This window comes from Eupeodes corollae, chromosome 1 (assembly GCF_945859685.1).
Source record: "Eupeodes corollae chromosome 1, idEupCoro1.1, whole genome shotgun sequence".
In the NCBI taxonomy this organism is placed as follows: domain Eukaryota; kingdom Metazoa; phylum Arthropoda; class Insecta; order Diptera; family Syrphidae; genus Eupeodes; species Eupeodes corollae.
Genome location: NC_079147.1, coordinates 8,912,396 through 8,926,030, shown reverse-complemented (window position 1 = coordinate 8,926,030; position 13,635 = coordinate 8,912,396). Strand labels below are relative to the sequence as shown.

General features: G+C 36.0%; 3 protein-coding genes across 4 annotated transcripts in view; 1 reads left to right on the top strand and 2 right to left on the bottom strand.

The window, feature by feature from the left end:
* Positions 1–3,186, bottom strand: part of LOC129938527 (unconventional myosin-Ib) — a 28,280-nt gene extending 25,094 nt beyond the window's left edge. For both annotated transcript variants that reach the window (XM_056046149.1, XM_056046150.1), the window contains exons 1-2: positions 2,448–3,186; positions 2,263–2,378 (exon numbers count right to left, since the gene is read on the bottom strand). In XM_056046149.1, coding sequence (XP_055902124.1) covers positions 2,263–2,378; positions 2,448–2,552 — 221 coding nt within the window. In that variant the 5' untranslated portion in view covers positions 2,553–3,186. The remainder of the gene's footprint in view (positions 1–2,262; positions 2,379–2,447) is intronic.
* A 2,372-nt stretch (positions 3,187–5,558) lies between these two features.
* On the top strand, positions 5,559–6,289 carry LOC129938861 (28S ribosomal protein S24, mitochondrial). Its single transcript, XM_056046665.1, has 3 exons — positions 5,559–5,669; positions 5,729–5,909; positions 5,963–6,289. Exons 1-3 carry the CDS (start codon positions 5,649–5,651, stop codon positions 6,250–6,252), a joined length of 492 nt encoding a protein of 163 aa, XP_055902640.1. The 5' UTR covers positions 5,559–5,648; the 3' UTR covers positions 6,253–6,289.
* On the bottom strand, positions 6,286–11,706 carry LOC129938860 (TBC1 domain family member 7). The gene is made up of 4 exons (XM_056046664.1): positions 11,409–11,706; positions 11,167–11,357; positions 10,921–11,099; positions 6,286–6,624 (listed from the first exon to the last, which is right to left on the bottom strand). Exons 1-4 carry the CDS (start codon positions 11,596–11,598, stop codon positions 6,300–6,302), a joined length of 885 nt encoding a protein of 294 aa, XP_055902639.1. The 5' UTR covers positions 11,599–11,706; the 3' UTR covers positions 6,286–6,299.
* Positions 11,707–13,635: the final 1,929 nt, after the last annotated feature.

The window sequence follows — 13,635 nt, the reverse complement described above, 5'->3', positions numbered from 1 at the left end:
ACTTTGTTTAATAAATTTAATAGTGTAGATCCTCTCTTGTTGACAATGACCTCATAGATTCGATTAGGACGCGAATTGTACAATTTTTCAATATAATCCAAGGAAATGGATGACCAAGAGCGTTTAATGCCTTCGGTTAGTTCTGGTGTATTGGAATATTGTTTCCCAGACTCATAAACTTTACAAGCAAGCAACCCCCACACGTTTTTTATTATATTAATGTCAGGTGAGTAAGGCGGCCACTGAATTAAACTAACATTTTGTACCTCAATCCATGTCCATGTCCACGGGATGTGTGGATAACGAATTTCCCGTACCCATATTAATTTTAATACACCACTTAAGCAGCAACAATAATGGGGTTAGTCTACGGGTTTTACTCTTGAAGATAAACTAAAAACAATTTGCATGTGCTAACCTGATGACACAAAAATAAAGGTCACTTTTCCATAAAAAAATAACATAAACAGTGTTCTCTTTGCCAGTGAGAGAGTATACAAAGATAAGAAAAATAGGATACACAATGTGAGCTGCATGTTGAAAACAACAACGACCAGATCAGTTATATTAAGCTTATGGGGGATGTGCTAACCTGATGACGAGCAGTGTATTCCAATAAGCTCTGTTCTTGATTTTTGTTGAAAGTGTTTGGCTAGCTTGTTACCCACTTGAATATAAAATCGATCTTGAAGCATTACTCCCGAGTCTTGAAATGACTGGAATGCTTTTCGGATTCTCTGTTTAGCTTCGAACTTTTTCGTAGACGTTTATATGAATTTATATGTGTTCTCCTAAACAATTTTTTAAAAAGGATTTCTATATACTTAAAGATATAGTGCCTAGAATGCTTAACGACTGCTTAACTTAAGATAATAGATACCAATGAAAACAGAATGAAGTATGCTTTTGATGTGTGCAGAATACTAACAACATTGTTGAAAAACCTGCTCTTAAGTGTCTCTGTAGTCAGCTTGGGAGGCCCACTACATAAAAACAATATACAAATTAAACTTTAATTTAGCCTTCTGTTTATTTAAAGAATAAACTAAAATGCAAACGAGATTTGTTTAAAAACTAGAATAGCGATAGTTGCACGATCTAACTTGTTTGCAAGTTTTTAAAGAACCGTTAAGACTTTTTTTTATAATAAACACACACTCAAGGGGATATTACTACCCTTATTATGCAGAGGCACAGTGTGAGCACTAGGAAGAGCAGATAGGGTTTAAAAGGAGATGTCGGTGCACATTGGTTTTGAATTCCTGAATATTGCAATGACTACAAAAGACAGAGTGTGGTAAGGCATTCCACGAATCTCTGTATTTGACACTACGAAGTAAGGAGTTTAATAATTATTTGGAGAAGAATGGATTCTTCCATAGAATTGTAGCGAGACAAACAAAGTCAAGACAATAAAAAAGTGAATTGGTGTCAAGATCGTAGATCTTAGAGAAGCTTAAGATTAGCTATCCATATTTTAATACACAAGATTATTTTTTGTGCTCACAACTGGAGAGCGTGCCTTACAAATTTCTCATAGGAATTTTTAAATTGAGTTATCTGCAACAGTGTCAAATATTTAAAGTTTTAAAGCTGAGGTCGGTTATTTTGAGTGAAACTACTTTTTTAATTAAACCAATGTTATGGCCAAATAAATGAAACAGCAATGAATATAAAATATTATACAGTACCTACTTGTCTTATGGCATTTTATAATTGTAACAGAACTTATGACAAGACTATTTGCATGTTCCCCATTTTCTATAAATCAAGATCTTAGGAATTCCCGTAAATTGTACTAAAAATCTTTGTTTTAGGGCTAGTGTATTTATAGTTGGTTATCGTTGATCTATAATTATTCTAGCCCATATGTCCTCAAATGATCTTCTACTCAAAAGTGTTTGTAAAGAAGGAATCTATAGTTTGAGACTTTGATTATGAATCAAGCTAATAATTTATATTTGATTAATTGATGCCACTAGCTTCGCTAAATTGAATTACAAAACGTATGATTTTCATATTGTTAATCGAAATATTCGCCAACAATTATTTATTTAAATTTGTGGCCTTATCAGTCCATCTGTACTAACCAATATCTACCGACATTATAAAATAAAACTAACTCTTGCATATAAGTACCTTACGTTTAATGATGCACTACGTACATTTTAATATCTCATTTTTGGGCAATAGCCCAAAATAACCATTTTCCTCATTTAAGTTTTGAAAAATACCAAACTACTAAATTCATTTAAAACTTACATATGCGGAGGCAGTTGGAAAATGCCTTTACTTCCATAAGCTCGAATTATTTCTGAAGTGTGCTCCGATATGTGGCGGTAGGGGTTGACAGCAACAACTGATGTCCCGATGTAGGTCTAATCTCCCATTCAACCGAACGATAAACAAATCAAAAAGATTACCTCACAAAAGATGAATATACTCACGTAAACATGATCTCTTTTATAACGTTGATGAATGTTGTTTATAAAACTATCTTCAGATAAATTCTCTAACAGCACCGAATCCCAAGTACCAATTTCTTGTTCCATTTTGGCGGTTTCGAATCTTTTTCAAATCAATAAAAATAAAACAAACCAAAACCGAAAAAAAAACTAAAAATTGTTGTTATTTGTTTACAATTTCAACACAAAACTCTTTTACAAATTGGAACCCTCAGCATTGAAGTGGAACACAGACTTATCAGTGATTTATCTCATTCGTGCTTTTCTCCATTAACTGCTGGTTTACATGGCAAATTATCGATTTACACGCAAAATTATATGGGACAGAATCGAGAGATATGAAATAATATTTTCATTGAATACAAAATCACATTTAATTCGAAAGCTTTTCAAGGTAATTTAAATGGCTTTTGAGTACAAGTGAAATGATACAAAATGTTGCTATTGGAATTTTATTGAAATAATTGTATTTTAATAGAAGAAAGTTTTCTTTTCTTTTTTTTTATTTTCTTAGCGAAAGGAAAAGTAGGAGAAAATAACAAAGTGAAATAAGCTTAAGTTTGATGAGATTATATATTTAGGTTGGGTATGATTAAACAAAATTCATTATTTTCCTACTTAATTCGTATTTATTTAAATTTAAATTAAAACTAATTGGGTAAACACAGAAAATTTAGCTAGACTTGGCGATTTAAAAATTTTCACGGGTGACATTTCGCCATATTTTTCGTGGTTGTCAATCATCTGTCAACAGATGAAAAAAGCGTTCAGTGCTTTAGTTGGGGGTGTCCATAGTGATGACAATTTAACAACTCTGAAATGTGGAGATAACGAAACTTTATTTGGTCAAGGAATAATAGTTTAAAAATAATTAATAATATTTTAGAAATGTTAAGACAAAATAAAACACTAAAACTCCAATACTTTTTAAAATAAAACTAGAACTTTTTAATTCCTAGAACAGATAATCATCTGATTTTTAATACGTACCAACGTTTTACTACAACCTTGCAATTTAATAAAGGTTTGTTTGCAATCGCATTTGAGGATATACAAGCGGTAATAATTGTGAATTAAAGACAACTCACTACGAAACAACAACCCTTTATAGTTTGACACATTTTGTTTGAACACCAGCCTAGCCTTAGGGATGCTTCGAAACAAATAGCTGTTTTTCATGAAAAGACTTATTGCACTGAAGGCAAGAAAATGTTTGCTGAGAAAATGGCTAACAGATCCTTTACTCACTCCTGAGATGCCGCCACTTCAGTAAAAAGGCAGACAGTTGCATAGTACATCAGGGTTAAAAGCTGATGGTTTATCACATTTGTTGATTTATTTGTATAAAAACATTCAATCAAAATAAATATACTTTTCTGTGTTTAAATTTCATATTGAATTAAAAATAATACATAGCTCATCGCTTCTTTCTTTTAACGAAAAGGCGTTTGTTCTAATTTGGAATACTCCATTTCATAGAGGCTTCATAACACGAAAAAACTCATCCAAGGTGTCAAAAAGAATATCAGTTTTAATATAAAAAGAAAATTACGCATATCGATGTTTTCCAATGGTTTAATTTTTGCGACCTCTCAGTTGTTTCATTCACTTCTGTTGCAACGCAATATGAAACATAATACTAAACAAAAAATAATCATTTTCAAAGATGCAAATCACCAACGGCATCGGCATAAACTACAATCACCGTCGGCTTATCCAAAATAACTACATACAATATTTTTTGGTTAAAATTAGGAGATCATATCACGATATGACATTAATACCATCATCGATCATAATTGTCAATTTTTGAAGGCTCAATAAGCACACTATGCGATGTTTTAGTTGGACCAACTCACTACGCGATGTTTTATATTGTATGCAGGTATGCAGTTGTCAAGCCCAGTGGTCAGCGATCGATGTTCCTTTTTTGCCGGCGAAGACAAAGATGAGAGGTACGGGATGATGGACTATTTAGCCAGAGCTGACGTAGAAAGAAAAAAATACTTTAGAAGATGGACCACTATGTGTCAACGAACTATAGCTGGATTGCAAGAACTATCACCTGGTGGATTAAGATCTGCGTATGAGCATAATGGCTGAATCACAAACACGCATCCACTTCGGCTTCGTCTGCGTTACGGTGGGCCTGGTTCGAGGTTGCTTTGAATGACATTTCTATTATTTCATCCCTCCAAAGAGCAAATATTTTGTTTGTTGACATTTTTTACAGCTGTTGAGCTGTCAGATAAAGCAAATGTTCAGATAATTGAACTAGAGCTTCCGTTTGGAGTCACATTACGTTCTTTTCCTAACGATTGTCAAACGAAACTTGAGGTCGAAGCTCCATTGCAGCATAGCATGGATTGAATTCCTATGCAAGTAAAAATTCATATTATTCTTTCCAAAAATTAAAATTGTAAATTAAAGTTCGCAAAAATATCTTTATAGAGTTATGGAATAGAAATCATAATTTTTGCATTTGTATTGCAATTTAAAAGGAAAGTTTGTGATTTTGTGATTTATCGCCGGCAACCTAAGGATTTGACTCCGCAACAATTGAACTGCAGAGAATACAATCCATTTTTATTGTCTAAGGTTAAGTTAATTGTCCTTGCGGCAAACAACTTCATATACTCAATAAGTTTCTTTACAAATTAATTTTTAGTTAGACGTGAAGTGCGGAACGCTTTTGTGAATTTTAACTGCTTTTGATATTCCAAGCAGATTAACCGTGACTTTACTTTTACATTGTAAAAGAGACCCTTAAACTATTTGCATGTAAACTAATATTTAAATTAAGAAACCATAGCTTAACTTCGCAAATAAGGCTTGAATATGTACATTTTTAAATGTTTGTATGGTACCATTTCACTGGATCCCGTGGAAATCATATCACAGAATTAAAAAATAGTATCCATATTCTTAGCTGTTGTTGGAAAAACCCAAAGGTATGTGGGATTCAAAATTCAACACACTTGTTTCCAGAACAATTAATTACAATTTTCAGGTAAATTTAATTCGTTGACTTTCCTTAAAACATAAGCTTTTTCGTTCAACGAACGTAGCCATCATTTGTATTATTTATTTTGTAAACAGCACTGTTGTCTGTCACTGCGATCAGCTGCTGGCTGTTTATTTCTTCTACCTGTCATCGAGAAAAGTTACAAAACAGGGGACATCATGCTGAAAACTCTTCTCCAGGTATAAATATTTATTTTCTTTATAAAAATATCAGTTTTTAAACTGAAAATCATTCACAGATAATTCCAAAAACCATTGAAAATGAAGCGAAGAGAGCAGTGCACACTTCTACTGCTTTGTGCAAAGTTCAAGCGGGTCGATATCGCATAACCCCAAAACGCGACAGGCCTCTTACTTATGAAATGGCTAATGCCCCTCACCATATCGTCCATCGTAAATCATGGAACTCCTGGAATACATGTAAGGAACAATCATTAAGATCCAAAGAAAAAGTTAAAAACCAATTCTTGTAGCTACAATTCTCGATGGAATACGACCCTCCCAAACGGCTGTGGAAGATGTCTTCATAAGAAAGTTCATGAACGGAACATGGCACGCCCTTGTTTGCTCTGAAGTAATAATCAAAAGGCAATACAATCACATCCGTATTGCTGCCATCATAAGACAAGGTATTACCGCTCGCAAAATGTACTTCCTCATTGGCTACACCGAAGAGATGCTGTCGAATTGGTTACAATGCCCTGTGACCCTTGAAATACAAACCGTCGCTGATAGGAGAGACGTTGTATTTAAATACATCTAAGCTAAGTACATAAATAAAAACGATTATAAGAAATCAACCAAGAAAGTCTAGTGAATATTTATTTCATTATGAATTGTATTACAAGATTTCCACGACTTGATAGCCTTGTTAAGGACACTAGAAACATCTTGATCTCTTGCCGTTTCAATAGATTTCTTCATTGTGTCAATTGTCTTACACTGAAATAAGGCACTTCGAAAAGTTTCGGTTTTTAACAATTCCAACAGTATGAAAATTAATATTTTCTTAGATCCTCCACAGATTTTATCCCAGACTTTTACTAGGGCCACTTCGTTGATGATACTGGCAAAGCAGGTCCCATACCATTCTTCTATTATGTTGCTTTTGAAAAATTGGTGTTTTTCTAGATGGCTGTAGTGAAATTAAAAATAAAAATATAGTATTTTAAATTTTAGTTGCTTTGAAGAAATTGAACAATTTTGCATTTAAACTGAACTGTTTATGTAATAATTAATATTTATTATATATATTTTTTTAAATAATATAAATCGGAGGCATTATTCAATTGGTAGACATGTGCATTCAAGAGGACACAAGCGTCCACAGGTTTTTCTCAAAACCAACCTCTGTCTATCAACTCCTACTCTCACCTCCCCGTGGTGAACATCGGGTGCCTAGTACCTCAACTGGAGATTGGGTTCCAACCCCAGTGGAAAGTTGTTTGGGGGCAGCAAACGAGAGAGGTGGGGAGAGGTGTTTCCACTAAGGCACTTCTCCTTATCCAGACGGCAGCGGAGGAATTCCCGAGATGGAATCAACGGTGGCGTCTACAGTTCCAGTAAGGTTGAATTGCGCATCCTTGGAGTTATACTTAGGATATGGCCCTCAAGGTATGGGATTGTGCCGTCGGGGTGACTTCCTGGCCACGTAAAAGCTTTCATAGTTGCGAAGCACCAACAAGCCTCGGATACGGACGGATTTACTGTTGACAACCAACGCAAACGAATTAAGGACAACGAACTTCGGATATGCACGTGGAATGTTAGGTCCCTTAACAGACCACATGCGGCCGAATAATTAGCGGAGGCCCTAGACCGCTATAAAGCAGACATCACCGCCATCCAGGAAATACGATGGGATGGGCCAGGCAAAAAGAGGATACAAAGCTGCGGTATTTACTATGGTGACTGCTACCACGAAAACCAATAGCGCTTATTTGGATGCGGCTTCGTCATTGTAGCCAGACTTAGGCAAGAAGTCTTGAGCTATAGGTGCATCAATGAGCGCCTCATGACCATACGCATCAAGACTAAATTCGGCAACATTAGCCTGATATGCGCGCACGCCCCCACAGAAGAGAAAGACGACAACACCAAAGATATGTTCTTCGAGCTCCTAGATAGAACATGTGAGCAGTGTCCTAGCTACGATATTAAACTAGTCCTGGGCGATTTTAATGCCAAGCTAGGAAGGTAAGACATCTTTGGTGGAATAATCGGTAAGAACAGCCTGCACGACAACACTTCCGACAACGGATTCAGGCTCATAGATTTTGCTGCGGGGCGAAACGTCATGGCAGCCAGTACGCGTTTTCTACACCTCAACATCCACAAAGGAACTTGGAGTTCTGCAGATCAATCTACCGTCAACCAGATTGACCATGATCGACACCAAACACGCTTCCAGCTGCATGGATGTCCGACCTTTCCGAGGAGCTAACTTCGACTCGGACCACTACCTCGTTGTAGCCAAGGTAGCACTTCGGATTTCCAGACCCAAGGCAAAACAGGGAGGTGCTGGGAGAAGGTACAAAGTCGAACGGCTACAATCGCCAGATATCGCCAAATCCTTTTCCGACCGAGTTACAAGTAACCTCTCTCGAAGTTCTCTGCCTCCAACACAATGTATCGAAAACCAGTGGTAACATTGCCAAGATGCAATCAGAGAACCGCCTCTGAAGTGCTGGGTTTCAAACAACCACCAACAAGGAACCCCTGGTTTGATGAGGAATGTCAGCAGGTAAATGCAGCCAAACAACAAGCACGCAAAGCGGCGATGCATAAAAGGACGAGAGCTGCTCATGAGCTTTATGAGCAGAAGAGGCGAGAGGAACACCGAACCCGAAGGAAAAAGATGTTGATAAGTTTAAAAGCAGGAATGAAGTTCGAAAGTTTTATGAACAGGTGAATCGAAATTCAGATGTACATAAACCTAGAACCGAAGGCTGCAAAAGACGAAAGTGGAAACATCATAGTGGAACCGCAATCAATGCTGAGAATGTGGAAGGACCACTTCTGCAGACTGTATAACGGCGAACTGAATTTCGCTGTCAGGCAGGATGATCCATTCAACACAGACGACGAAAGCCAACAATCCCATCCCCCCGACTTAGACGAAGTAAAGATTGCAGTATCTAAGCTGAGGTCTAATAAAGCCGCTGGAGCGGATGGTTTGAATGCCGAGCACTGGAGATAAGTTGGTTAGGAGCATGCACCAACTTATCTGTAAGATATGGTCGGAGGAAAGCATACCCGATGAATGGAACCTTAGCATTGTTTGCCCGATCCTGAAAAAGGACAACATTTAAACTGTGCCAACTATAAAGGAATCAGTCTACTTAACATCTCCTATAAAATCTTCTCTGCCGTAATATGTGAACGTCTAAAGCCCATCGTCAACAACCTGATAGGCCCTTATCAGTGTGGTTTTAGACCAGGAAAGTCCACAGTTGATCAAATATTTACATTACGGCAGATCCTGGAAAAAACTCAAGAACACCAAATCGACACCCACCATCTTTTTACGATTTCAAGGCTGCATATGACAGCATATACAGGGACGAGCTGTATAGAGCCATGTCTTGTTTTGGCATCCCTGCCAAACTCGTCCGTTTGTGCAGGATGACCAAGGAGAATTCACGCTGCTCCATAAAGGTTGGAAACAACTTAACAGAACCTTTCGATGTCATAAAAAGGTTTTAGACAAATTGATGCGCTGTCATGTGATTTTTTTAACATTGTGCTTGAAAGAATAGTGCAGAGCTCACACGTCAACACTAGAGGCACTATCTTACATTATATACATATGACATTGATATAATCGGAAGAACTCGGCGTGATGTCAATGGGGCTTTTGTGAGTATTTAGGAAGAGGCGACAAAAATGGGTTTAAAGGTTAATAAGGGAAAAACAAAGTACATGCTGTCGTCAAGAAAGGACATACAACCCCAATGTCTTGGTCAAAACGTCACAATCGACAGACGTAACTTTGAGGTAGTTAAGGACTTCGTTTACCTAGGCTCTGCCGTAAACGCAGAAAACAACCCCAGCGCTGCGATCAAACGCAGAATAACTCTTGCTAACCGCTGTTTCTTTGGGCTAAGAAAGCAATTTAGTTGTACAGTCCTCTCTTGAGGGACCAAAATGGCGCTATATAAGACCCTTATCATCCCCGTCCTGCTATACGGTGCATTGACTATGACAAAAGCGGATGAAAACACCTTGGGTCGGTTCGAGAGAAAAGTTCTTCGTGTGATCTACGGCCCCGTATACATCGAAGGGGAGTGGAGGAGAAGATGGAACGACGAGCTGTAAGGGCTGTACAGCTACGTAGACTTAGCCAGAAGAGTAAAAGTCCAACGACTAAGATGGCTGGGTCAAGTAGATCACATGAAAACCAATGCCCGGCCCGGAAAGCCTTCGAATCCACACCCACTGAACAGCGCAGTAGAGGAAGACCGCGAAGCAGTTGGCACGCACAAGTGAAAAGTGACCTCACCCAAATTGGAGCGCGAAACTTGAGACATCTAGCTAGGGACCGAGCTAAATGGAGAAGTTTGTTGAGTGAGGCCCAGGACTGACTGTAGCATCAAGTATTACATCTGACTTAAGATTTGATTGATGGAGATTCATTTTCACCGTTGTTTCTAACACTGCGGGCACCACATTTTTTGCAATGACAAATGAAAACGGATTAATCATGTTAATTGTTCCAGACTTTAGGCAGAAGCACTCATTATACTTCAACCAATTAAAACTGCAGCTTTTCGAAACACGCATTATATGTTCCGATAGTAAATTAATGCAATTCACATTTCTTAAGAAAACATGAACATCTTATCTCTAATTCCATTACAACTCATTCTATTTAAAAACCTTAAATTAACGTGGAAACATGGCCATGTTGGAATATATATAGAGTGCAGCGAATTCAATCAAAAACATACCTAGGCTTATCTTTAGTACAAGCGACCTCTTCAAGCAAACCGTAAGGGTATAAAGAGCTAAAACAGCCACATCTGGAGTCCCTACGAGTGCATATAACGCCCAACTCAACTCAAATCAACGCCGATATATCCCACTGCATCCAATCAACTCTTCCTCAACAAAAACGTTTCTATATATAAGCTTGCAGTTTTAAATTATCAAAATATTGGTAATAACTCGTAAACTTTATATATTGTCAATTAAAGGGATTTAGGATTCAAATAAGAATATTTTTCTAATAGGATAAAACAGACCAACAAGCTCTTTTATAATCCAATGTCGTTAAGTTAATGCGAGAAGTCAAATTAGACTAGTTATACTTAACTCTATCTCTTGTAAAATATCTAATAGGAAAATCGACTGGAAACACACCAAATACAAGTAAATACTTACTCCAACTAAAATGTGACTACAAAATGTTAAGGTATTCCCATTAACTCACCTATAAAGTAGGTTATCCTCTCGCTTAAGAATAGTCTGAGTGAGTTCTTTAAGTTTGGGCAGTTCTGCTTTGATAACTTTTATCAATTTATAGAACTCCTTGGCTATCCAATATACATCGACATCATTTTCAAACATTCGCAGCAGGACTTTGGCTATTTCAACGAAATGATTCTCTTCCTTTAGAAAAAGAAAAATGCTATACATAAGAGAAATTACTAAAAATTGTTTTTCTCGTTCGTCTTACGTTTATATTCGTATCAGGATGTAATTTTTTGTTTTCGAGAAGCCACATTGCATAGAGAACTCTGCACTTTGGCGTATTCTCGTCGATGTACCTCATAATAGTAACAGCTCTGAGGACATCAGTGTAAACGGCTGTTCTTTGTTCCATGACATAGCTTGTGGCATTTTGATGGACAGGCAAAGGGAGAATTCCTAGTAAGGTGCTTTGTTAGTTATTAATTTGTTTTATAAGAACTGATATACCTAGTATAATATTCCAAACAAGAGTTCTTTGATTTGTTGGAACTGTGAAGCTCAGGCAGAATTGCTGTAGTTTCAGTCGAGTGAGAGTGTGGTCTTTGAGCAGAATATTTAGGGATTTTTTTTCTTCCACACTATTACAGCCGACCTTTTCATAGTAGCTGGAACGGAAGTTTCTTTCGTCCGTTGTCATTGTTGGGGGGCAAATGGGATTTTTGTATTTTGAAGGAAAATCAAATGAGATCAATTGTTTTTATGTGAATTTAGTTTGATTTGTGTTTTGTTTACTATTTTCATTTTGACAATCAGAATTGAATTGTCATTTCTTTTAGATCTGTTCGATGGACATACCTTTGAGGGCTCGTATTAAGTTAATTTGGTCAGTATATATTTGTATGATGTCAGATAATTCATTTTCTCAAAAATATAAACAACATTTCTCATATTAATTCTTCACTTTAGCTGTGAGAAATCAGATGAGAACAGATTTTGTGTGATTCTATTTCTCATGAATTCCTTATCACACAATTCAAAAAAGATGAAAAGAAATGAAAATCTAATTTGATTGCTAGATAAAAATAAAAAGTGATTTGTGTTTATTTTGCATTCTCCTGCTATGTCAATTCTCGGATATCTTGTGTTATTACACTTAGACTTTTTGTATGCTACGTGTTTCGCATATAACACCCGTCAATTCCACATTATTACACTAGGGTGTTTTTCGGTGACGTGGTTTTGACACTTCTGTTTCATTGTTTGTTCTCATCCACAAAGTCAAAGTGTGAAAATAATTTTAAAAAACTGGGGTGGAATCGGCTAAGGTGATTGTTGATAAATGACAATCAAAATTATCAAATCTGATCTACATAAGGTGATAATCAAATTGATACCTAAAAAGCTATCACAAAAAAATGTGATAGTCGTTTTCAAACAAATTTGTTTATTCCGAATAGAGCTACCAGACGTATACACAAACGACTGGAAAATTTTTTTAGTTCACTTTGTTTCTTTTAAAAAACACATTCCTGTGACCGACAAAGCTTACGACTTTCGAAAAAGAGCATGAAAAGTTAGAATTTTATTCAAAATCAGCCAATTTGAAACTTTTATTTAGATATTTTATAAGAATCATTTTAAAATTTCACAAAGGCAACAACAAATTTTGACAATTTGAATCTGAAATTGTTCAATCGAATTGAATTGAGTTGAATCATCTTACACAGACGGAATGAAAATGATAGTCAATTTGACTATCAAAAAATTGATAGTCAACAATCACCTTAGCCGATTCCACCCCTGCACTTTTTATATAAAACTCAATACGAGAAACACTCATAGGAAGTAATATGTCATTTGACATTGACAGCATGAATACGGATAATAATTTCGAAATGTTGTAAGATGTGTTAGACCTTTGTGAGGATGCTTTAAAAATTCGCAAGCAAAAAAAAGGAAATAGGATTAACATCTAGAGAATTCTTCACTTTCTTGGCAAAATAACGTAAATCAAATGATAAACCATCGTTTTTAAATTATATAAGGATGAATGAAGAAAATTGTAACTTGGTCGTTCATTGAAAATGACATTAAATAAAATACAATCTTGAGAGACAGAAAAGTTAGCTATAACTTTGTTTCAAGTTGTTAAACTTTCCAAAGCTTAAATTACCAACAAGCTAGACTTTCTCAATCATTTCTTCATTTAAATTAATTCGGTTTTAAGGTTTATGAAAAAACTTGATCAAAAACAACATTCCAAAGAAATGAAAGGGCACAAATGTTGAAAAAACTTATAAGAACTCCCTAAAATGAGGCAGGATTGTATACGGAATAACATTGGAATAATCTAAATACATTAAAAAGCCTTTTCACTGGCTACTGTAAGCCAAATAAATATTCATAGACTGAAAGTATCCAAGTTTGCATTGGTTTCATCTATTCCTGAAAGCTACTAGCCCTTTTAAAGGTTCAGCGGAAACTCTCTTCTCTGATGGTACCTGATACTCAAGTTCATCAAAAAGATGAAATTTGTGAAAGATGTAATTAGATTATCTCATACACTAGTAGAAGGCTGTACATTAAATGTGATCCTTAGGTTTGGAGTTTATGTACCTCAATTTAATTTCTTTCATTATGAATTACCTATCCAAAATTTTGATTTACTGGAGGATGTGAATATAAACAAGTTGAAATAGTCATGATTTAAAGATAAAGGCTTAACTACATTCAA